The sequence below is a fragment of the Clinocottus analis genome, unplaced genomic scaffold (assembly GCF_023055335.1).
Source record: "Clinocottus analis isolate CAN_PGR_092001 unplaced genomic scaffold, fCliAna1.0.p SCAF_16, whole genome shotgun sequence".
NCBI lineage: Eukaryota > Metazoa > Chordata > Actinopteri > Perciformes > Cottidae > Clinocottus > Clinocottus analis.
Genome location: NW_027175887.1, coordinates 11,544,606 through 11,570,760, shown reverse-complemented (window position 1 = coordinate 11,570,760; position 26,155 = coordinate 11,544,606). Strand labels below are relative to the sequence as shown.

Here is a 26,155-nt window from a genome sequence, read left to right as displayed (position 1 = left end):
TTCTTTTTTCATTTTCAAAAGGACGACCATTTTAAATAACTGAACAAAGGAATACATAAGAGCACGCAGACAGACACTTCTTTGTAGACTACTTGTTCATGATAAACAAAACTGCAAATTGAAGAAAGACATCTTTATTTTTCATACAGCAAATTCTATTAAGATTGTAATGTTGGTCAAAAACAAGTCTACAGACTGTGGTCTTATAATTGCATGTGCAATGATTGAAGCAGCAATGACTGCACTGCCAATGTGACGATGAGGTGATTGTCCACGATTTGAAGAACACAACAGTGAACAGATATTTTTACAGAAGTTGTCTGTGTCATTAAGGCAAAAGTCCTCTCTAGATGGCAAAGGACTATTTATAGCATCGGTTCTACAAATGTGTATATACAGGAGGGACGAGAGATTTTTTGGAGGCATCTCTTTGACGGGATTTCTCTGCTTGCGGCAACAGTTTAAGGACCTGAAGGTGAAATGCAGAGGTCCTCTACTGTACGTTCTCCTGTCCTGTGGCAACAGAAAACCATTTCCAACATAAACAGCATAAACACGTTGCAGTATTTCCTTTGACCGATTACATTCATCCATTTCTCAAGTGTCGGTAAGAATGTGGTCCTAACATCGCCACCACAAACAGAGGGACAGAATAGAAAATATATATGCATCTTAAATACGTAAGCATCTCTTTTGGAAAATAAAAGGGTCCCAAAATACTTCAATGTGAGAGTTTGCAGCAGTGAGGAAATCCCAGATTCAAATGGCATTGTTTTGTCTCAGTGCTGGCTACGTTCTGTCTGGTTCCAGACCAGCAGACGCCGCTGGACGGTAAAGGCAGGGCAGAGCCGCACGACCATGTCAGATGATGCAGCAAGGCGGACGGCAAGTTGCGGGAACGGAGCGTTGTGCGTAAATGTGGACGGATCAGACGAGCGGTGCGGAGCGGTCGTTGGTGACCGTTGGACGTAGCCGGATTGTGGAGAACGGGTTCCCTCCCCTGTGAAAACGCAGCAGAGACAAGTGATGAGTGCAAGTCTGAGCGAGGGAAAAGGCCGAGCATCTCGTTCATGTGCGGATGAGACTCACGCGAGGTAAGCAGGCTGAGGTCTTGAGGTGCCGTTAGGCTGCGCTGCCTGTGGAGAAAACACAGGTTTACTATCATACATCTTATTAGACACTATACAGTAACCATAACTATAACCATGAATACCTCAACCATTCCCCTTTCTGACACGTGTGATTGGACAGTAACACGTCATATTTTTTTTTTTTAAGGCCACTGATGGATTGGACACACTGGATGAATAGATGGCCGAGGGAAACCGTGGGAAAAACGCAGCGTGTTGTTGCGTCATCACGAGACAGAGAGTGGAATCTGGACCTTCTGGAAATTCAAGTCTGTTCCACAGTTAACCACAGAAAGTTTAGGGAAGGGCTAAACCCTGAAGGGGAGGATTCTGTTCAAGAGAGTCCTCACTCCTCATTTCAATTTTTTACTTTGTACTCTTGAGGACTTTGTGTGAGAAGGACAGCGAAACAACAAGAGTGACTGGGAAGTGGGAAATAGAAGGAGCCAATCTATCTTGCAGAAATATAAAGAACCACAATCACTCAAGTCAAGAGTTTAGAGTTTCAACTTTTCTGCTGCTGCTTGTAAAACACATCTGAAATGTGACCACAGACTGTGTCCTACATCACTACCTATTCGCTACATAGTGCACTGTATTCAGTGTCCAAATGTATCTGATGTTCTGCCAGTAAATTCCTACAACTGAACAAAACTGTATGTGAATGCTGCTCCAAAAATCATAATTGTCAGAAATCGCAATTTATTCAAAAGTATAGTCTATTATACAGGGAGCAGTGAATGACTAAATTAGGGGGTAATTTCGGACACAGACACTGTTTTGTAAACAGTTCGTCAGCATAAGTGCTGAAGATAAACTGTTGCTCTTCCCTCTGGCCTTTTCTTCCAGTTGTCAACCTGCAGTACTGCAGAGCCTCCACAAGAGGGCAGAGGAGGATCGAGTGACTCACGGCTCTGTACAAAGTGGTTCAGTCTCGGCACAGTTCCTGTTATTCCCCACAGGACATACAACGCTTAACATCTGTCCTCTTCTTACAGATGTTTGGACTACAATCAGCAAGCGGTCGACGAAAAGCACAGTGAGGGTGCAATTTTTTTCATTGTGCGTTACAAGGTAACCCAACCTCCCATAGCACTCCTGTCTCTCTTCTCCTCTCCTCTCTCCTTCCTTCTTTCCTTCCTTCCTTCCTTCCTCCCTTCCTTTTGCTTCTCTCCCATTTTTGTCACTGGACCAACTAACAACATTGAAAAAAAATTCCAATTAGTTTGACGTGAAGGGAAAATATGAACAGTTGATATAGCAGTAGTACAGATTATATTATAGATTTTTAGGATTATCAACAAATGAATTGAAAAACATAAGATATTAAAGGAAAATGAAAGTGACTTCCTCCCAATATCAGTGCAGAGGAAACGCGCTTTACCACTTCCCCTTACTAAAAATTCCCGTAACAAACTATGTGCAGACACCAGCACACAGCGTACAGCTCAGAGTATTACAGAACGACTGGAGCAGTGGAGAACCTTTGTGAGATCTGCGTGTGTTATGAGTTAGAGGACTGGTTGGTGAGGAGCGAACGGAGGACGGACTTCAATCAGAGAGGCGGGCATTGAAGATGGAGAGACAAAAGTGCCGACGTTGAGATACACAGACAAACAATGACGGGAGAAACTGAAAGGAGGACGAGAGAGCGACAAAGAGGGAAGCTGCGTATCGGGTTCACCAGGAATGGAATTCCACCATAAAGCAGAGTCAGTGTCTGACACATTGTTGGAGAAGAGAGGGAGAGGGGGGGGGGGATTGTGTTGTTAGTGTGTTTGGTTGGAAAGCAGCATTAATAAACTTTTATGAAGTATATAAATAACTTTAGGGGCATACAGGTTCATTTAACTCGCAGTGACTTATTGCATATTGACAAGAGTATCAATTCTATTCACCCAGAGTATCAATTCTAGACCATATGGTAAACTTCAGGAACTACATTTGTGTCAGTGGCATGTACAATATATCACTGCTGGTCGATGCGATCATCGGCCACTTGACCGGGCGCAGACTGAGGAAGAGACAGTCAAGTGTGAGATGTTTCCAATATTTTGAAAGGGAAACATGCGTCACTAATTTGTTAAGAAAAAGTGCTGAATGTCGTCACAAGTCTCCAGGTAGACTATGAAAGTGTGATGTGATGTAGTGCAGCGTTTGTGTATGATGCGATCGTGGAGAGACTGAGCAGGTGCGTTTGACCCACAACACATTTACATTCACTCAGAACAGGCAAACAACAAAAGCTTCCATCAAGGAAAAGCCACAACTTTGGTTGACACTTTGCATGGCCTGCAAATAAAGTTATGACTACAGCCTTGTTGCTCCATGAAATAATCATATTATATAAACATTCAGTGTTACATTTGTGAGAAGGGACATATTGAAAGACATCTGCTGCTTAGATACAGAAAGTCATCAAATTATCGGAGCGTACTGCGTATGCACTGCTGACCCAGACTCGGTTCTCCTCTCTCTCCCAGTGAGGAGAGACTCATTATCAGCACACCGGGGATTAGTGTAACAACGCCGATCTGCTTCCCAGCTGTGCCCCACTGAGCCTCTGTCTTCGGCCATAACAGCCATGAGAGGACGAACAGAGGGAGAGGACCGCGGTTTTTGGAAAACAAGGCAGGTTTCCTGCAGTAGACCTTGCATTCGCCTTTATAACACAATTTAGATATTTGGTCTTTTTTATCTCCCACACAAAGAAAATTGATCTGAATCTGAGGTCAACGGAAAGCCATCCTTCTATATTCTATAATTGCATGTCCTGTTCAGGGTCATGGGGATGCAATTGGCAATTTAAAGTCTCTAATCCCCCTGACTGAAGTTTTTTTTTATACATAAATAAGCAGCAGTTTGATCAATGTAAACCTCTTAATTAAAAAAGGTAAACAAACACCATTATTGTCTTTATAATAAATGAGTCATCGTCCAACATCATGTAACACCTCAGCCTCAGATAAGCCAAGAAAATCCCTGCCTTTTGTATGCCTTTCAAAATGTATATTCATCATTTCAATTTAATAAGAAAATAAGCTCAAATCAGCCGTGTATTGTTTGTACAAGATACCCACGATAACTACTTGTACGTGTGTGCTTGTGCCACACACGCATTTGAAGATGTTCACGCCATAGAATTCGTATAGAATTTTTTATTGTGCGTGTCAGCCGACACTGAGAGTGTATCAGATTGTGGCCCCGCTTCCAAGGCTGATACAGAATGCTCATCTGACACACACACACACACACACACACACACACACACACACACACACACAGCTGAGGGTACAGTAGGTATCAGGTGAGACGAGGCCTCACATTGCCAGTTCTATCACGGCACTACGGCAGGAAGGTCAAAGTGCTCTGGGCCGATTACATTTCATGCAACAATCATTTTGTTTAGAAGAACATTTCCCTCTCGCTGAAAGTGTGAAAATGTGAGACGAATGGACGTGAACCCGCTGACTGACCGTGAGGTGATCAGACGAGGAGGAGGAGGAGGCCGCAGAGGGCGTCGGGGAATGCTGGTGGTTGTACTTTGTGGCGACGGCGCCGATGTTGTTCTTGGTGGCGCTGCGCTGCGAGACGCTGCCGTAGTCCGCCGGGGGCAGCACCATGGTCGCCTCGTCTGTCTCCGAGTCCTGATGGTGGAGGTTGACCACACTTCTACTGCGGTACGGGGCCGCGGACACACTGCGGAGGAGCAGGAAGAGGAAGAGGAGGGGACGGATTACAAATAGATATGTGAAGGAAAAGAAAGGGAAGATGGAAGGGAAGAAGATAGTAGGAGAGGTGGAGGAAGAAAGCCACTTTAACTAATTTGCATGTGTTTCTGTATTTATATATTCAAGGGCTGTATCTTGAGTTTTGGGTTACTCGTGTTTGGCTTATAGGCATAACGATAAAAAATAAGGTTAGGGGCAAAAACTAAATCAGTCAGCGGAGGGTCCCCAAAAGGACAAAAGGACCAGGATGCGTTCTGCGTGTTGTTTCCCCAAGCGCTGGTTAGAGTTTAAACTTTCTGTGGCAGTTGGCTGGCAGCCTCTCTCTGGGAGGTGCAGCACATTACGATCTAATAAATGAATCCCATTGGGATTAGTCTCTTTGAAGAAAAGGCTGGGGTCGACTCGCTGAACCTTCTCTCTCTATCTCTCTCATCAGCAGCAAAATCTTTTCATCAGCACAAAACATCCTGTTTCCTCATATTTTGCTGAGCTTGTGTGACATTTTAGATTCATTCTAGTTACACAGATTTGCTGGTTACACAGAATTTATATGAGCAACATATATATATTTTAGGCTGTATAAATACTTTAAAGAATACATCCCACTGTGTTGTATAATGTAACTCAAAACATACATCGTTTTAAACTCTTTTAAAACAGAAAAGTTTTGGTGAAAAGATTGAGGAAATAACAGGAATCAAAGGTTGAGGAACGGGAGAGTCCCGCATAGGATTAGAAAGGTTATCACTCTAACAGGAGTAACTAGAGGAAACACTGCCAACAATACAGCTGGCTGCAACATAAAACCTGTTGTGTGTGTGTGTGTGTGTGTGTGTGTGTGTGTGTGTGTGTGTGTGTGTGTGTGTGTGTGAGCTGGAACGGGGAGTCTCCTTACCCGTTGTTATTCACGAGAGGCTCGGAGAGAGCACGGCAGTAAGATGAAGGGAACCAGCCCCTCCTGCAACACACAGACAAAGACAGAGAAGCCACGTTAGGGATGATTGCATCTGAGGTGTGTCGTCCTGCCGGCCGGCCCATCGGCTCTCAATGCACAGGAATCTCTAAATCATTAGCGACGCGCTACGCTGGTCGGCCCTCACCTCGACGACTTCCTCCATCTCTGAACCAGAAGATAAAGAAACACACCATTGAGGAGAAGCCATGGAGCCATCGTGTGTCTCATTGTAGAAACTGTGTGGCTGTTTTCCTGTGGTAACTGTGGCAGCAAAAGTTGGAATTCATGACAGAAAAGATGAATCCTCAGGGATGGGTGCCTCAGATTTGTAAACAGAGATCAAAGGGGTGGCATTTCAAATGCCTTTATTTGGATGACAGTGAACCTCGCTCTCTCTCGGCTGCTCTCCCCTGTTATTCAGGGGCTGTTTAGATTTCATGTTTTTTAACAAGCAAAGGAAATCAATGACTTCAATGAATCAAGGTCTTGTGGTGAAAGTCTTATCTCAAAGCTGCAAAGCCGACACACGATTAGTGTTTGTTTGGAGCTTGAATGAATCTTTGCGCTCGTTTATTAAACCAGTCGATACCCGAGTCAGGCTGCAGAGATCCATGAAGGTAACTGAGGGGAGATCAAATCAAGCAGTTGTGTGTTGGTGGCCACACAAACACACAGCAAAACAATTTCACTGTTTAGTTGAAACTTAGTTGAAAGAAATTTTCATGAGAGAATAAAAAAAAGGTTTAAAAAAGGAGTCACAGCTCGAAGATCAAAAGCTCAGACCAAGGACTGTGTGTCATTGTGCTGGTACGGTACAAGATTCTTCGTAATCAGTACACCTATGTGGATAAATGTTAATATTTGCACATCTGACATGGAAAATGAGTGTTACCTTTGTGCACCTAAGATAAAAAAAGACTCCAACTGGAAAATACACCTCACTCAATCTCACTCGTATTAATAGCAGCTTATATTTATCAAGGGAAGGGTTTCCGACCACATAGGTTCACTGAAACCACTAGGCATTAATAAAAACATTGTTCAAGGACAACTCAAGAGTACTGGTAGCTCGGGGTGTTGACTTTTCCTGGACATGAAAGCCAAACTCTAAAAAGCCTGTTTGAATAATAAGACAGATTTAAATCTAAAATTGATGTGGGAAAATTGACCACGGCGATAATACTCAGTCTCATGTCATTATTAGTGAAATGTAGCTGTAGGCGTATTGTTCATTCCTCAGTGTCTTGCTGACATTCATCCCTCAGTCCATCACCAGTGTGTGTGTGTGGATATCTGAATCAGCCTGGGTGTTGCCAGGCAAGTTGCCGGGATACACTATCAAAGCTAGATATAAAAGACAAAGGGGAGAAACCCAACGAGAGACCCAAATGCGTCAAAGACTAAACCCTCTCATCAGGCGCAGGGATCTGACAAACATGACGATGGACACTTTTTAGGTCTTTGAGCACTGCAGCTCGCCCGGCTTGCAGAGTGGAAGCAGCTCGACTCACTTCCTCTCTCCCCTTGATCAGTTTTCTATAATGTATATATCTGCCAGGTAATTTATCTTGATGGTGATGAAGATCAAACCAATGGATCAAAATTCAAAAAACACACTTCCCGAGATGTCAGATCAAATCCCTGTTTAAATAAATAAGTCAGACATCAGAGACCCGGGCAGAGCGGGCTTGGTTGGTGCCCCGTCTGTGTGGGGGAGCAGGTGGTACTCCAGTCCGCTATCCTCCATCCCACCCTCGGGCCATACTTTACTTTGATTTCCTTATCAGCGAGTGTTCCGGCTCGGGCAGCTCTCGGTGAGCCTCGAGCTGTGCGAGTGCGTGTACACGGTCAGCATAACAATCTGACGAGGGACCATCTGGCCAGCGCGGTCCGACTCGTGTCAATCACGTAACCGGCAGGAGGGTGGAAAAAAAACATTGATGATGAAGGCTATGATGAAGTGTATTGGGGGGGATTATGTTGAATATCAGAAGGAACCCTTCCTTGCTTATATTCTGTTTTATATAAGGGAACTGAAATATATGTTGGTCACGCGGGAGCACAGCATCACAAATGTACTGTATGAACAGCAGGCCATCTGATCCTTTAATAACATAAAACTCAGAGAAATGCAACACGTGTGATCCGACTCACTTTCCATTCTTCTCCAGCTCGCCGTACATCCACCCGTCTCTCTCGTCGGGGATGAGCAGGGCGATGACGTCGCCCTCCTCGAAGCTGAGCAGTGTGTTGTTGTTGCCGGCGGTGTGGGGGAAGATGGTGCGCACTCGCGGCCTCTTCACTATATTGTTGAGGCCGGTGGCGACAGACACACACCTGGCCAGATTGTTCTCCTCGCTGCTCCCGTGGTCTGGGAGTGAGGAAGGAAGACAAGAGAGGATGACGCTGGGGAGCAACAGTGAGAGTACGACAACTTGAGCAAGAAGCTGCGATGAGCTCCGACATCTTCACATGCTCGCAAAGCCAATGCAGCGTTTGCTCATTAGCAATCCACATAATGGTTCTCAAGGTTTTCAATATAAAAAGACAAAAATATCAACCTTGTGGTGGCGCCAAAGGAAAAGTCAACATAGTGTATCCTTATGAATAGCTGTAGCAACCTTCCCGACAGCCCTTGCTACACTTGTTAAGGTATCTCAGTCTGGACCAAAGAGGTGAGCCGGCCGTCACACAGACCAACGATCATTTATGATAAAAGACAAACCAGTGCCCCATCCCGCGCCATCATACCTATGCTGTTGTTGGTAGTGCTGGTTACGGTGGTGGCGTTGTTCTCCTGGGTGAACATGTTTGCCAGAGGACTGGTCTGAGCCTTCAGCGGCGGGGCCGGAGGAGCCGACATGTTCTGCCATAAGAACATTAATGAATACGTTAGCATGCAAATGCGGTGCCAAGACACAGAAAGTGAACCCGCTGGAATGACCTACGTGTTTGTAGAAGTCACCCTGTTATAGACAAATCCACTCTCTGTCATGTAATAAACCCAAATAATTGTGTTCTTAACCGGCCTTTAAATGAATTGAATGTTCAAGCAAATAATTGAATAAATACACTAAAACATGCTGGCATTTTTATGTTACTATTTACTATCACTATACACCTCATTTTGTGAGTAAATTATGCAAAGATGCAAGGAGATCCTGCATATTTTTCCTGGCTCGCCTACTATTTATAGCACTTTGAGAGTGAAGCCAGTACTGCTATCTATATTGTACTGTTTAATGATCGCACTAGTGGCCTCATCAAAAACTAAACATTAACCAAAAGCTTATTTAGCAAGATGCTTATTTTAACAATCTACTAAAAGTCCCTAATCAAACAAACTGTAAGATATGAACAAGACTCCTTCTAACGACATCTTGCCATAACACATTTAGTTTCCTCATATTAACATTTCAAAGAAGCTCCATCTCTCTTCGTTGATGGGCAAATCGACAGCAGCGTGCTCAGGAATCACATCGTGTGACCTGCAAGGACGTAATCACTGGATGGAGATCATGAATCACTGCCGAGATATTGTGTTCTGCCGCACAACAGAGAAGAAGCACTTTGAAACAAGGCAGCGCGTGTCGAGCGTGAGGCCGCGCCCTCCCTTCCTACCATGCTGTGCCGCGACGGGGAGGGAGAGGGCAGAGGTGTGATGGAGACGGGCGTGCGAAGTCCCTCGATCATTGTCGTGATGGTGTCGGGCATGTCGGAGGCGTCGTTGCACTGGTCCTGCCAGCTGTTGAGCTTCGCCGTCAGCAGGTCTCGGGCCTGTCCAGCAGGCGCGGACACCAGAAAAGATATTAAAAGAAAACATGAGTAATCAGAAGGAGAGGCGCACACGTTCGCATCACTATGGCAACATGACGGTCTTGAGATCGGGGGTGTGGGAATGCGGTGTTCAATCTTACGTCTTAAACCGTTGAATGTTTATTCAGGTGCGGTACAATCGGATGTGCTTGAAGTTAAAAACCTCCGAGACGTATTTGGATTTCCGTCTCAAAGACACATTCAGTGCAACATGAAGATAATTTTACTGCAGCGTGGCCTGTAACTAAAGCGTCGATACAAGGGACAGTCTGACTTTCTGCTTGATTCTAACACACTGAGGAGCAGAAGGGGCTTGTACCTTCTCGTGGAAGGAAGCATACTGGTAAGAGAACATGCAGTGTTTGTCCACCAGGAAACAGAAGCGTCTCTTCTCCTCCAGCAGAGCCTCCTTACAGCCGTCTGCGATGAACAGCTGCATCTCCATCTGACGGCTGGTCAACGTCTCCAGGCACTGACAACAAACGCACATACAACAGAAGATCATAGCAATACTGTAATACGTTAAGACGAATGGATTGAAATCCATTAGTTTGTATTTTGTTACCCGCTGTCTCACAAGTGATTAAATAGATCACGTCTTATCTTCCCCGCCACACGGTCTGAAGCCATCTCGTCCCTTTCACTGCCCATCTGCACACAACCAGGGCGAATGCTATGAAAGGAGCTTCCTTTCTAAATATCCTAATCTTTCTCTTGCATGGGGAAAGGTATTATTAGACTAGAGTTTACTGCGTTGATAGATTACGTTGTTTGGGTGTTTTTCATGAAAGGACGGAGCAACGGGAGGACCTGCGCAGCAGTCGTAGGGAGGAGATGTGTGATCGACAGCGACAACCTGAGATTATAAAAAGGTCAGAAGGCTACTGAAAGGATTTTTGACTTGTGTGTGTCCTTGTGCATGTACGTGAATAAACACTTATTTTATCCTCTTGGTTTATTTGATATTATCCTTTTTTGTGAGGAAAAATGAACTCAATTCCTGGTTGTGGTTTCAGAAAAAAAAGCAGCACACATAATGGATTGTATTAATGTATTATTAATGTCACCATTAATAACCAGGGCCCAGGTGTAAGCCTTTGCAAACGTTACCTACATATAATCATTATGGGGATTTGAATTCTGGCTCATACAATGCATTTGTATGATTTTCTAAAGAATCTTTAACATAACACACATTAAACTCTTCTCAAAAAGAGTAATAAAACACAGTCATAGTCCCCCGCACCTCTTTAAATGTCGCCTTTTGTCCCTGATTCCTTTCAAAGCTCCACCTGAGATCCATATCGTCATCCTGATCCCTATGCCTGGAATTGGCACGCCCAGAACGGTTGTTGATACAATGGCACACACCCTCTCTATTCACTTTTACAACTGTCCTCTGATAAAGCCTTAAATCGCCGAGGGCTTTATTTACCAGGAAGTTGTGGTGGGTTGAGTGCAATTATGCCCAGAAACATATGTGGCAGCCATTTGATAGGAGAATTTTAGTTACTTAGCAAAAATAAACATCATTAAAATGCTTAATACCTATTTAATTAAGTAACCAGGATGTTTGTAGAACTGTTCCTCCGGGTGTAAAAATGATAAACATGCCCTTATAAGTCAAACAGAAACAAACAATTCAGAATTATTTCTATGAAAACGAGGAGAATGGTTAAAAAACAACAACCATGACCTCTGCACAGCTGCGTGTGTATTCAGTGACTAAAGCGACTTTGAGCGGCGGTGACATCATCCTTGTCCAAACAGCGCCGTCTGTCCGCCGGACCGAATGTGAATCTGTCCGTCTCTTTCATTCCAGGAAGTCCTGACATGAACTTCTCTTTTTAGGGTTGCTGATATCTCGGACAGACAAGATCATAAAACGCGGATCTCTGTGGCTACACGTCGACAAACAAGCAAATGCAAATTTCTGACGCAATACATCCCATAATCTCCCCCTGCTGCCGTAACTACAAGCTCTTCTGAAGCACAATCAACTCACCGTCACGCAGAATCTTTACAGAACATAATGTCTGACCCCAAAGTCAGATTGATATGCTTTTGATTAGTTCTGGACAACATTAATCTTGCTTTGCTGACTCCTAAAACGAATATGACTGTTTTTAAAAATAGTATTCATGATAATAATCTGACTGATTGTGTCACCTTTATGTTAACTAATCATCAATTGTCTGTGAAGAATGTTTTCAGCACCATATTATTAAACATCTAGATGCAAGATTGAACTGGGAGTTAATTCTTTACCACATTGCAGACATATCGGCTTCAAGATCAAGATTGTATTATAAATTCCTCTGTTCCTGCCCTTGGAGAGGAAAGGTGAGTGTGCCACACTAGTTATGACACTAAGTAGGCAACTGATTTTCACCTTGTTAAAATCTGTATTCATGGAGGGAATTAATAATACACTATGTAATTGTAATTTCACTATTGTTGTGTTTGTTCTCCAATAAACAATAAACATTGTTTCAACGGAATAGACTTAAGAGAGAGATGGAGAACAGAGAGAGTGAACACCTTTCCAGAACTGGAGAGGTGGGTGGCATAATTTCGACCAACAAGTGGATGAGGGAAAACAAGTGGGAGTGTGAAATGCTATCCAATGTCTTATGATAGGGGGATCAACAGAGAGATAAGACACACACTTTCTGTCTTTGACCCGTAGGAGCCGTGATACGCATCTTGATCTTTGTTTATGTTGTGTACAGACTGTAAAACCTTCAGGCATTGAAGTGTCTTTGGTGTGTCCTGGTGAAGTCCCGCCTCTAAGCCCCTGACACCGTGTCTGTCCGCTCGGACAATCCGTGTCTGCTGCTAAATCCTAATACCTGGCCTTGAATTAGATTGCTGAGCACAGCATCGAGCGAACAAGCTGACTCATGGCTCGGTGGGGGAGACGGTTAGGGAGAGAGGAAAGGTGGGAAGGAAAGAGGAAACAGAAGACGTTGAATGATGCTGACACCAAAAGAGACAATCTAGGTTTACACGACAAGAGAAAACTCTTGACTACTGTTAGTATGAAATTATTATCATTATGTTCTAGGTGATGATGAATTAATAGTTAAAGCTGGAAATAAAACTATATTACTTATATAACTCCTTGAGTTTTATTCATTTTTGGTCGCCTCTCTTTTCCCTCTTCCGCGCTCCCTCAGCCAGGCTCGGGGTCAGTAGACTGTGTGTTGACACATACACACACAAACACACACACACACACACACGCACACAGGATCGATGGTAGGGCGGTTATGTAACATCTGAGGCCATCCTCTCATGGTCGCAGCTCTGACATTAAACTCCTCTGAGGCCACAGAGGCCCTGTTGGGGTGTAGTATCTTTCACTGGCTTTAACGGTTTCACATTCCTCAGAGATGTATTGTTGCAGGGAAAACAGCTGAGGTCATAATGACAAAATCAGTTACTTATTGTCTAAAAAAAGGGTCACTAATGAGTCATATACCAAACAGAATTGGGACAACTATTAGATCATAGGTTTGTTTTTCATGCATCAAGGTAATGCCCACTTCATACATTGATCTCTGAGGTTGTCATGAGTTTGGAGACAGTGCAGCACTTGTATCTTTGCAAAATAGCTGCTCGGACTGTACATATCCGCCAACTCAGATGTTTAACGTCCCTCCTTGTTTAGTTGCTTCTTTGTGCATGTGTGTGTGTGTGTGTGTCCTCTTATCAGCGAGTATGTGGGCGGAGCCAGAGAGGATGGCATGCGGGTGTTTTAGTGGAGCGGACAAAAGAAGCCGACAACAAACAGATCTTCTCCTGCATGACCGCAAAGACAGACAGACACATTGCACATTGTCCCCGACTACTGTTACACTGTCTTTGGGACGGTGCATCTCGGGTGTCGAGGTTTGTGAATAAGTGCGTTTTTCCTCTGTAATTCTGTCTGCGCGCATATGAACGCGCAAAGACGGAGCGGCACGTGTGTGTGTGTCTCAGTGCGTGTGCGTCCAGCTCACCTCGCTCTCCTTGTTCTCGTACTTGTTGGCGTTCTTGCCTTGGCTCTTCCTCCTCAGCTTCTTCAGGTCGGACTGGGATCTCTCCAGCGAGTCCTGCTTCATCTTGTGCTCAATCTGGTACCGCTTGAACGTGGCCTGCAGCAGCAGAGGGAAGAGGAAACACACGTGAACGCAGAACCGTCGGGTGGCAGAAATCAAATCTGAGTTTGCACTTTTGGAATAACCGGCTCAATTTCTATTTCGTGGAGTAAAGTTTTGTGACTTTTCTCTCCAAAAAGTTATGTCCATATCTCATTTTACATCATTTATCAATCACATTATCAAGTATGCTGCATGGTTTTATAGGATAATTTATCATGACGTAACAGTAATAACTTGAATATGTTTTGTGATGGTGCTGGAAAAATATGACCTTGTTTTTCTTGTGTTGCGGTGCAGTAATAACTCCCATTAGGGCGTAAAGTAATAGCCATGTCTGAAGTCATAATGACAGAAAATTATAGCACTGATTTGCTTCCCTCGACCAGAGTGTTCAAGTGCCATTGAAACCCTCGTGTCATTCAGTTTTCCATCCATCTACCTGCTCATGATTACAACTATCAATCATCAAATGTTTCAAAATGAAGCCCTTAACTCACAGACATGTCAAAAACATATCAAAACATTATTGTATAGTAGCGTGTGTTCTCGTGAGGGGAATAGACACACACAAACATGCACATGCATGACTTACTGTCATGTATTTGACATCCATGTCAGTCTTTCTCTCCAACTCGGATATTATCTCCCTGTGGAACCTCTTGAACTTCAGGAGGAGAAGGAGGAGGAGGAGGAGGAAGAGAGGGAGGGACCAGAGAGAGGAGAAGGGAAGAAGACACATTGGTGATTTTAAACTTGATTGGAGGATGAAGTGCTGCAGTTGCTCAGCTTTGCTGTCAGCAGGCAAACAGAGACAACATGGCAAGTCTCAAAAGGGAGAAATGTCGAGCGATTCTTCAGCGAGTATCTGTGCGAGCGTGCGGGGAGTAGAGCCAAGTCCGAGGTTGCGCTTATGAATGAGTCAGAAACTAAGCGTGGGAATGCCCACAGACTTCTCTCCCTCTCTCTCAAACTTTCTCCCAAAGTGCCTCCGTCGCCGCAGCCTTGATGGGATGCGGCGGCCCCCCCGCATGGGGCGGAGCCAAGAACTAGAAGATTCCATCACTGAACACACGCGGGAGACCGCGGGGAACTTGTCGCGCACGACACTCACCCCTCATCGAAGTCTGTGAGATGTTTTTCTTCCATCGTTTTTTTTTTCTTCTTCTCTGACCTGAATTGATGCTGTGACTCACCAGCTGGAGAACATTAACAAGTCAACCCCGCTCACGGATGCCGATAGCAACAATGTCTCGGAGGAGTGCCTCGCAACTTTTCTGCCCCAAAGTTCAGATTTAACAGGTTATTTTTAAACTCTGGCATTGTTTATTTTCCCAAACGAGTTGCTCGTGCAGCTAATATCGCGTGGGCACAGTGTTCTTCAACAGAGATCTAAAAGGCTCCATTAACAACGTAACTAGTACAAATTGTTGTGGTATAATGTTGAAACTATTTCACAATAAGTGGACCATTAATTATCAGCTTATTTGTTTATGCCATTTATCTAACGGAAATGTCAAACAGTTGTAGGTTATAGCTCCAAATGGGACATTTTACAGCATTCCTTTGAGCTTAAATCATCACAAACCTTTTTGAGTTTTCAACTTGTGACAAAATAAACAACTGCAAGATTCAACCTTGAGCACCGGGAACTTCCAATGACCACATGACTTCTATCTCAAAGACAGCCAACTAAATGATAATTAATAATAAAAAATAATCAGCGTTTACGGCGTCACACCGTTGTAAGCATGCTAACAACCTAAATTAGCCTGCGACAGATAGCAGCTGGTGCTTTCCCGAGGCATGCTGGGGCCTGCCCCCTTGTTCTCAAGAAGGAAGGAAACCAACAGGTGCTCCTACAACGCAAACCTGTTGTTTCCTCATCCGACTTCTTTGTGTTATGCCCGTCCAAGGGAGTGTAGGTGGGGAAGGAGGAGGAGAGAAAGCTCCTGGCTGCAACTAAATGGTGCTTAGTGAATTGAGGCTTCGCTCGCGCTCGTCTCGAGTAACAGTTTCAGAGAGGGAGCGACATGAATGCGTTTGGGTGAGGCAACGCAATTAGTGAGAACTTCGGTTACACAGGAATTTTTCAGGAAGAATGTGCGCTGGCGCCAAAACATATCCACTACTCACATTTTCTTCCAGCTCGAGATGAACCTTTCTGTGGACCTCTGAGATGTCCATGAGCACTACACCTGTTCCAGAGAGAAGAGGAGCAGGAGAAAGACATATGCACTGATTATATATAAATATGTACGCATTATATACACACACACACGTCAGAAGATGGATAGGCAGGCAGGAACGTCATTGTTTGCTTTTGTTTGCTTTCTCAGCAGAAATACACAGTGTACAATGGCAATAAACACATTGTATACACAACATATACAGTGTGTGATTCAAAGCGTCACTGAGAAATGATGTGCGTCATCTTTAACCTAAAGAATCATCACAGGTTTCCGGCTACAGATTATGTTACAAATGTTTTCCATCGCTGAGATGAATGTAAAATAAATCCATGCTGCTGGACCAGAAAAACTGGACCACCTCCTGTTTCAGCTAATCAAAAAGAGCTCAGATGGCAGGCAGCCACAAAATAAGACATTCTGATAGTGCACGTTGCTCCCGAAGGCAATCAAATTAGGATTATGGAGCATTATGAGGGAAATTATAATTACATTTCTTAATGACTTCCCCATTACAGTGCACACCTTCAGTGATAAAAAAAACACACATTTTAACTCACAAAACTCCATTTGTTGATGAAAACAAACAATACATTATTACACTTTTGCCTTTCTTAAAAACCACTAAATAATAGAAAACAGGACATTTATTAGTATTCATATTATGAGCAATAACTCTACTCTGAGCCAGATGGCCTTCATTTCAACTTGTGTTTGTTGTTAACATATTGTCTGTGACCTGGATAGAAAAGGTGTGCGTGTGTGTGTGTGTGTGTGTGTCGTCCATTCAGTCCCTTGACAAACACCATTTTTTCAACACCCCACAGAAGACATGAAGGAACAATGTGTGTGTTTGCAAAGATGCGTGTGTGGGCCAACGATTCTGCGAACTCGTCTCACACAGATGGAGGGTCACTTTGAAGAGAAAGACTGATCAACACTACAGCAGCTGATATTCAGCTGCATTTGGACGGTTGTCAGCAGTGTCCATTTGTCCGAAGAATCTAAATCACACTACAGTAAAAATGACAGAACGTGTATGCTTGGTATTGTTTCTGTGCGTGCAGTAGGATACGTGACAAAATGACCACTATCTCTCTCCCGCGGGGTCATGTGACGTCTAGATATAAAAGCAGGATGCAAATGTTCAGAATGGAAACTTGATACAGGATGTTATGTATGTTTCCTGCACTGAGCTTTTCCCATAGGACTTTTATTTTCCGTGTACAGTTAGAAAATGTCACGACAAAAAAAAAAAGAAAAAAACATTCTTCAGTAGCTAACTTGTGCAGCTGTACTGTACACAGGGCTGGAGATAGGGATGTGACCTTGAGCGGTTGCTCAAAGCCACATTTTCCATAGTTACAGTGGCTTCTGATTCAGAAACTAGCTAATTTGTATATAAATAGAAGACCTGGGCCATCACAGAGTGGAGGCGTTTATGCTGTGTGAATAAATAAGACTGTAGTTATTCAATATGTCCATGTCTGTAGATGCTGTAGACCGATACTGCACCAAATAAGAAAAGGAGTCATCCGCACACCTCACTTTTCTAAAGTGTAATAAAAGGGAGCAGCTGTCGTTGTGCCTTGACAGTAGTCATTTCTGTTTGAATTCAACAAATCAACCCATCAATATGAAATCCTATTTCCTTAAAAAGGTGTCATTCTTTCCAGTGAAGAAAAATCTATTCCTCTTTTCTTTTTCTCAACAGCGTTCTGACGCGTTCAAAATTCATGACGCAAACCTCTGACTGACGTTCAACAGGCTGCTCGTCTGATGCATCACTGTCTTGTTCATTGTACACGCAGCCCTTCCCCACTGCGGCTTTCACTGCCCCACCTTGCCTTATGTTGACCTGGCTCTTTCCCTCAGCTCCACGGATAAAGGCCGACAGATCATCCCCCTAAATCTGTCCTTCGACAGGGCTGGACGACAGGGACTGGGGGGTGAGGATTCATATACAGAGATTGCAATGAAACTTTCCTCAGTTGATTACTAACGCGAAGATAATTGGGTTTTGTATCACAAGTTTTCTGAAACTGAAGAAATCTGAACATTGGATAAAACCAGGTTCAAAACTAAGTTTTTCTCTTTTTTACAAATAGAGCATTTTTTCTATATTTCGCCATTTTCTTCCGGAATAAAACGTTCCATAAACAGGCTATGAATGATATATGAACACGCCCACAAGTAAAAACCTTTAGAATATTGATAGGAATGAAACTGGAACGTTTGCTGTATGTAAGTAACACTGAAGTGGGGATTTCTGGCTCAGAGTGCGAGATAAAGTTCACCGCATTACTCAGAAGGACGCCGCGTTCGACGCAAACCAGACACTGGAACGGCCTGGCTAACAACCACATCTGACCTTAAAGTTCCCTTATCTTACAATTAGGAACAATGCAATCTGAAAAACGTCACTAGGTGTGGTAAAGAGTCAAATACCTGACAGACTGGTTTATTTGTTGGCCCCAAAGTTGTGAGTCATCAACAGAGCACATCTGAATAATGAAATCAAAGCGAGCGTGTAACGTTACTGACACAAAGCTACAGTAGCGTCACAGACTCCACAGCGATTATCCCCGAGCAGTTCACACTCATTTGTTTATTGTTGTCACGGCCTGTGCAAAACGTTGCCAAGCAACAGGTGTTCTCCATCGAGCAAGTTGCGAGGGCAAAAAGCGTGTCATGATGTGGATTACACCGCCATTAGCTAACAAAACCAAGCCGAGATAAACCCACACGGTCCAGACCTGTTTGCCCAAGCTGTGCATGGGCCTGCAGCCCTGGCTGCACTCACCGTTTTACAGTCTACATCACAGAGCTGACAGCTGTGACTCAAAAACACAGAAGCCAGCATCTGACGACTCAGCAAGTTAAGTGCCTGATGTTGAACTTTTCGCTCGGATGAGCCAGACAGTATGCAATCGTGAAACTGCAAAGAGGTCTATGGTTGGAGAGCAAACTGTGGCTATAATGGTTCCTCTGTTCCTCGAAGTATGTGAAAGACAACAGAACAGCTGCAGGAAACGGGCTGTTGTCCTTTTAAGCATTGCAGGCGACGTCATTCAACACCACTTAGTGGTTTGAATCGGTTGACCTTGCCTCTGGCGAGGGCGTGAATCATGAGAAAACATGTCCTGTTCTGACACGTCGTCATGCAGTAAGTGGCACGAGGAGGAAAGGCAGTGTTGTTGATCATTCTTTTCGTTCCTATTTCTCATGAACAGATCGATGGCTCGGGCTCTTTTGCATTCTGCGAGCAACGACGGCTTGATCGCAACAGATAAAAACATTAAAAAATGTGATCAACTTCATTCTTGAGCCATGAACTCGGAGCAGTGATGGAGTCGAATAACTAAAGTCAAACCAAGGAAGTCTGTTCATTTCAAGGAAACGGAACGTGTGTAAAACATAGAAAGAGAGGGAGATAAATAAACTCATACTTTAAGCTGTTTCTGTAAGCAACATTTCGCTGCTAGCATGCAAAGCGGCCCACAGTTCTTACACTGTTTTTTGACTGTGGGTACAATAATCCTGGCATGGGAGAGAGCCACCTGACACACTATGCAAACATGCTTGGATTATGTAAAGTGGGCCTGATGCCATTTGATCGGGCGAGGCCCATCAAAGGATGCGGCTTGTGTGTTTGTGCGTGTGTGTCTATAAAGCATCTCTAAAGCCTCTGCTGCTGTAAAAGGACAAGATTGGATGGAATTCAATTCCCTGCGGATAACAAAATGTTCCACGGTCACGGCGTCTCTCAGGCTGGTAAATACTCTTCAGGTTTTGTTTTTTGCCAACAGTTGTAAGGTCCTCGTCGAAAATAGTATGGGGAAACCAACAAGATATTGTAGGTTCAAGCTTCTGTGACATTTAGTTTTGCCTGAAATACAAACATCCTGGAGCTTCAGGTCTTAACTCTTGCTCCTGGTTTGACCAGCGGAGGAAACAAGTAAGACGCCCGAGTGCTCCAATGAAAGAGCTGTTGACATTTGAACTCTGGCAGAGGAAGAGGAGGAGGGAGACTAAAGGAATTAGAGGAAGAAGGGCGGACGGCGAGGTGCACCGGTCCTCCAATGCCTCTCAAGAGTATCTGGTTTCTGGTTGGCTCCGCGTCACTGAAGCTCAGGTTTCTGACGGGGCAGCTTCACTGCATCCCCGAGTCCACAGGGTGGAGAGACTTTTTCTATTCTTTGTGAAACACATCATGTTTCTAGCCGGGAATTCTGCTGCCTCATAATTCATATTCATACCTGTAAAAACACATTCAAAGGTTGCCCATGCTCCTGGTTCTAGAGACTCCTGTTACATTAAAAGGCCCGGCTCATTAGTTTGTAGTGTGTCTTTAATCACCAACTGCTCTGCATAATCCCCATCACGACTCAGACCAAACTGATCTGCCATGACACCGTGTGTCTCTCTGTCTCTGTAATACAGGGATTAGTGGGCGCCGAGTGTGACCTCACGTTAAAACTGTTTTCTGATGCTAATGGCATGTCTACGTCATCCCTCGGACTCATCATTTCTAGGTTGTTTTTAAGGGCAATTTATGTGTTTATTTTGAAACATGTGATAATTGTTTTTTTTAAATCTCTTCGATGGACAATGATAATATCCATCAGTTTGTTTAGGTCCCTCCCCTCATTTCCTCTTCACTTACTATGACAGGAAGCATAATCCAAGAGGCCACAAGAGGATCTTTGCTGTAAACTGCTCTAAATAAAAAGGAGGCTCAGCAGAAAGCTATGTACACATGGACACTAAATAAAGAACAGCTTTCTTCAAGTAATTTGGTTATTTTGGAGTGAACATCCTATTATCTTTAAAATAGTAATTATAGTAATTGCAGAGACCGACAGCTAAAGTACATCACCTGCCAACTGAGTTCATTTTATGACTTAGAGATGACACACCTTGGTGTTTCTGCCATGTCATCATGTTTACGTGGAGAGGAAATGATTACGTTCTAGTTTCTACAATGGAAAAAGATCACAAACTAACTGATGAACCAACATAGATCAACATTTAGATGTATTGTGATTATCAACCACTTGTTGATTCAGAAAAAGCTGAATGTTGAACATTCAACCATGTTGAGTGTAAACTTCTCAACTTAAGTCTCTTCTCAATCGTTCATAGTTTCAAATGCTGCAGACGCTCAAGAATTTGGAGCAGAAACAAAGACTGTTTCCGACGTGCGGAACAGATGGAAAGCCGGCGTCTGGATTTATAATCGCGCTGTTTTGCACAATAGAAATGTGTCACCATTATAATCTGTTGCGACCCATTTATTTGACACATTTCTTCATTGTGGGGGGGATTACCAATTGTTACCCTTCAAATATAAAGGAACGTTTCCTGTTTTTTTTTGCATGGAGTGTCACTTGTGTGCCAGGATATTGACACCAGGTGGATCTTCCCGTTGTGCTGCTGAAATTAATTAGCAGTTTTGGCTGCTAATCATCGGGGGAGCTGAGAGACACAGCGTTGTTTATCAAAGTGTGCCACCAGTGACAGCGAGTTAGGAGGCCAGACATCTTTGGACTACAAATGAGCTTGTGGGAACTGAAGCCTGGGGAGTTGGTGAGAAGCAAACAAAAACTCTGCTACAGTGTATTAAGCTCACCACACGCACATCCATCCCAAGCAGCACGCTGGCAATCATGAAAGGTTAACTGCTGCTGTGTTCAAGATACAGTGCCCACTGGCTTGTGTATCTCAATAATGAAAAAGAAATAGGCACCGTAATTTCATGAAGATTCGGCAGCGACGCCTTTAAATGACGAGCCGTGGCACGACCACATCTGTGAAAGCGATGGGCCTTTTTGTAGATTCAGTTTATTCCTTTGCGTGCACCTCTCGCTGTGCTTGGTATCAGCTCATTGTTTCTTTGTGGGATTCCTCGTTGCACGTTCCTCTCGGTCCAGGCGGAAGAAAAAGCTGCCAAGGTCTGGCTATCAGGGCTTTTGGGAAATTTGCTTACCTGCACGATGAGCGCGAGCCGGCAGCATTGTAAAACAATGACGAGTGGTATTTATATTGTCTTGCTTTATCTTGCATTTATTACTGTTTACCTAATTGATTCGTCTTTTATTTCTGCTGATTATGTAAATGCAGCTGTTTTCACAGCCGTGTTTCACAGAGGGTAGAAAACGAAACTGTTGATGTCTGATGGAGAAGAAGTAATCCAGAAAATGCCCTCAATAAATAAACCTAGACTCTATAAACGCACGACTGGAAACCAACGTTAAATGCCTCAGGGTCCTAAGTGAGACAAGCAGCTGTTTCAGGTAAGCAGGAACTGTATCCACACTGTAGATGTCCTACAGTAGCTGTAGAGATCCAGAGGACGAGGCGACATGGAAACTTACCTAATTCTCTGGAGACAGGAGACACTGCAGCATTCTCCCCAATCTTAGACATTGCATCAAAATACAACTTTCCCGCCAGGATCATTGCTGGGAAAACGATAAAACGACCATTAGTATTATGTTGGCTCCCTAATGCATGTTGAAGAGCATTAAACAACAACCTGAATATTCTCTATACAGGTATGCCTGGACTCCAAAGAAAAGCCTTTATCATCATCTCGACCTTCTAGTTCCAAGCATTTATTTTTCTAAACTCTGAGTTACTGTGAATGTTTATTCGCACGTGCTCACCAGCCACTGCTTTCTCATAGTTCTTTCCCAGGTTGACCAGATTCCTCAGTCCTGGGTTGAACTGGTCCATTACACTCTGAGAGGGTGGAGACAGAAGAGAGACAGTTAGTCATGATTTCATTCAAGCTTGTAATTGTTATGCCATTGTAACGCCGCTGACTCAGCAGGTGGGTGACGGTCCAACCCGACTAAGTGACATTAGATGTGAACAAGGACACACAGTCGTGTTAAAACCTGCTGACTATTCATTAACAGGAGCTATGACCTATGGCCTTTAGGCAAAAAGTAATTGACATGGTATGCAAGCGGTCTTGATCTTCCTGACACATGATGTCAAAGAAGAGAAAAAGCTGTTCCATGGAAAATTACACAGAGCTTGACGATCAGACGCCAACAAAAGAATGAGGAAGAACAAAAGAATGTCAATGAGAGGAAACTAATTAGACACATTAGAAGAAAAGAAGGTTTTCCCAACAAATCTTTTTGGTTTACTTAAAGACCATCCAGCATCCATCAATGCCAAGAAGTGTGACTATCATCAGTAATCACATCTTAGACTCCTATCTCAGCAATTTTTGAGCCGTTCTCTCTCCAGTTTCACATCATGATATCGCCTTAGCTTAGGTTCCTACCCAAGACCAGAATCCAGGAAATGATTAAACTTTGGTAATCCACCTTAAGACACACACAAGGTTTCTCCCCCATTCCCGATTCAGACCTTTGTCAATAAGTGACACATAAGCTGTCCGTCTCAGTGTACAAAAGGACACATGTGATCCTCTCCTTTCAGAGGTTATGAAATGTGCACACAACAATATTTAAGCCACACAAGTTCCCACTGGCTTGCTGCGTCACTCAAGTAAACATACAGATACTGTTGATTATAGCAGCGAGCCAGAGGTGATGGCTGCCGAGGAGCTCGCTGTGTAATCTTACCACACAACTCACTCGGCCAGCTAAATTATTAAACCCGGAGTCTTTTTCCTGCATTTCATCACACCAAGGAGCGGTGGAGGCTGTCCTGAGAGGAGGCCAGCGGGTAAAAGCTACTGAAAAAGACTAAATGCTTATGAGAAGAATACTGAAATACCCCACTCTCATCTCCTCCCCTTCACTTCACCACCTGTAGAGTACGCAGACTGGCTACACAGTTAAAGCTCATGTTGGGACTCCCTTAGTCAATAAATTGGTCTTTACCGGATATTATGTCTTTAGTTGATTCATAATTGTTTTGAATGCTTTGTTAAACTAATAAGCCCATATGTGATCAAGCGTGTTTAAAGTGGTGCTTTTGTGTGATTCTTTGTGGAGAAACTCAGTCTTGCATCAACGTATGTTGGTCGAGGACTGACCTAGAATTTGGGCTCACATCCATTTATGCATGATCTTTTTACTCATTTGGTCAGATTTCTCTTTTAACCTCAATGAAACCACAACAAAAAGTGCTCCATTAAAAGCAAATTATATAATTGATGATGTTTTGATGGACACTTTCTCCTGTTATCCAACAGTTTAGAGTAAGTGTAAACCATTCACTCTCAAAGCATGCACTTATCTTTAGAAAATAAACTCAAGCTAATTACTGGATGGCACAGATGCCAGAGTACATTGAGGAGCACTTCCCGTGATGCTGACCAACCCAGGCAACACTTTTGTGAGGAAATGGAACTCTTAGTGTGGATCTATTTTCTTCCAAACCAGTGGTCCAAACTCACTAATGGTCTGTAAAACGCCACTCCAAGCAAGATCTGTTAATGCAACCTGTTTCAACACAGTCTGTCTCTACTGATGCAGAGGCTAACAAGTCACAACACCCAACCTGGACGGTAAAATAGCTCGTGTACAGCAGTGACACTCATTTATAACACATATCATCAGATGCACATTTGGATATATTATTAGCCACACAAGAAGATAAAAGCAATTCCAGTTTGAGTTTAGGTTTCCCTCAATCTTTGCATCCTGCACTATCAGAGGACAGTGGTATAGTCAACCAGCTGTTTGAAACCCCTTCAGCTGGTAAACGTGGAGCTTGAACCGCAGTGGAGGTGTTTTATGAGTGGACGCGCTGATTTGGATGGAGGTTCGTGTCTCTCGTGTCGTGGTCGCACCTGTTGTTTTCACACCAGTACCCACCTTGTATGTACTTTCAGTGAGCTTGTTCACCTCCTCCGCGCCGCTCCTCGACATGTTTATAGATCCTCTCGCTACACACGATTATGGAGAAAATATAGATATATAACACTAAACCGACGCCACCGAAAAAAAGAAAGAAAAAAAAAAGAAAAAGGAAAAAAAAAAATCCAACAGGGAAAAGTGACCAGAGCTACGGACACATGAAACTCCTCATATCCAGCAGGAGACGCAGGACGCACACATGCCAACAACAGATGATAACAGCTGAGAAACAAAGAAAAGTCCAGAGAAGGAGACCAGACGCCTGTTGCTGCTGCTGCTGCTCTGCGTATGAGCCCAAAAAGCTGAGCTGTCAAACTTGTTGTAGGTGGTTAGTTCAGAAGAGGGAGGGCAGGCAGGCCCGTGGAGGTGGGCAGGTATTAGGTGGACAGGTGTCAAGCGGACCCGTGTGCAAGAATAAAACCCCCTTCCGGTTGGCTGCTTTCAAACTAAATCTGTTGTCGGCTCTTATGTCGTTGAGCGCAACATGTTGCAACATTTTCATTGGTGGGAAAAAAAAAAAAAGTATTACAATCTAAGTTAAATTGGTGATACCGCACTGTGGCGATACATTAATACACTCATTTACAAAGTGCACAGTCCTGCATTCAACATTTCAATAAAGTAAAAGTACAAACGTATGATCTGCAAAGTGAAGCTTTAGTTAAAATATCAAAAGTAAATGCTTTGTTTACTTTTGGATGCAACAATACTTTTAAAAATACTTTCTCAGTTCCAATGATGATATCTGGGACTTGGTAAAGCAACACTAGGCTTGACAAAAACATTGCTTTCCTCTCTCTGGAAAACCAAATCAACCCATTTCTACTTCCTCTCTTACCATAGAAACTTAACACGTGTTGACTGAATGACAAATTATTTTAGTTTTACTTTTTATTATGACAATATGTCCTCATTTTCATACAACTCCGTATATTTGTGGTTGTCTGGATTCAGCTCTCTTGATTCCCCTAAATATGGTTCGTCCTTGTTTTTTTTTTTACGCTTTTATTTTGAAGGCCTTGTTCCAGTATTGCTCTTTATATAGTTCGGTCTAAGCGTGACACTTTCTGTAGGCAGGTAGAAAAGGTGGCCAGTGAACTAAAACTGGAGACGGGCGCTCCCTGGAGGCAACTAATCCACAACACAATGCAAACACTCATCACGCCCTCATTTGGGAACTCAGGTCAAGTTTCATTTACATTATTTATTTGAAAAGTTCCAACTTTCTGTTTTAATCGACACGAACGATTCCCTTTTAAAGGGTTTCCCCTTTACCCATTTATTTCTTCCTAGTGTAACAGACAACAGCTTTAACAACATGTAGACTTTACTCAAACACACCACAG

General features: G+C 43.5%; 1 protein-coding gene across 2 annotated transcripts; it reads right to left on the bottom strand.

Moving 5' to 3' along the window:
- Positions 1-171: 171 nt before the first annotated feature.
- On the bottom strand, positions 172-25,053 carry baiap2l1b (BAR/IMD domain containing adaptor protein 2 like 1b). 2 transcript variants are annotated; one of them, XR_011077592.1, is made up of 15 exons: positions 24,768-25,053; positions 22,632-22,707; positions 22,341-22,427; positions 15,911-15,972; positions 14,370-14,441; positions 13,637-13,771; positions 9,952-10,104; positions 9,438-9,593; positions 8,568-8,682; positions 7,971-8,187; positions 5,757-5,819; positions 4,607-4,829; positions 1,090-1,136; positions 721-1,000; positions 172-513 (listed from the first exon to the last, which is right to left on the bottom strand). XR_011077592.1 is itself a non-coding variant. In XM_068578737.1 (14 exons), the coding sequence occupies exons 1-14, from the start codon at positions 24,819-24,821 to the stop codon at positions 928-930; spliced, it is 1,533 nt and encodes a 510-aa protein (XP_068434838.1). In that variant the 5' UTR covers positions 24,822-25,053; the 3' UTR covers positions 172-927. The 2 variants fall into 2 exon arrangements, 1 of the variants encoding a protein (XP_068434838.1); XM_068578737.1 differs by having other exon boundaries at positions 172-1,000.
- Positions 25,054-26,155: the final 1,102 nt, after the last annotated feature.

Excerpts from the sequence above, each read along its gene's own strand:
- baiap2l1b (XM_068578737.1), bottom strand. The coding sequence starts at position 24,821 with ATGTCGAGGAGCGGCGCGGAGGAGGTGAACAAGCTCACTGAAAGTACA. Across the intron at positions 22,428-22,631 it reads CTATGAGAAAGCAGTGGCTG|CAATGATCCTGGCGGGAAAG; the intron begins GTGAGCACGTGC and ends TCGTTTTCCCAG. Across the intron at positions 9,594-9,951 it reads ATGCTTCCTTCCACGAGAAG|GCCCGAGACCTGCTGACGGC; the intron begins GTACAAGCCCCT and ends CCTGCTGGACAG.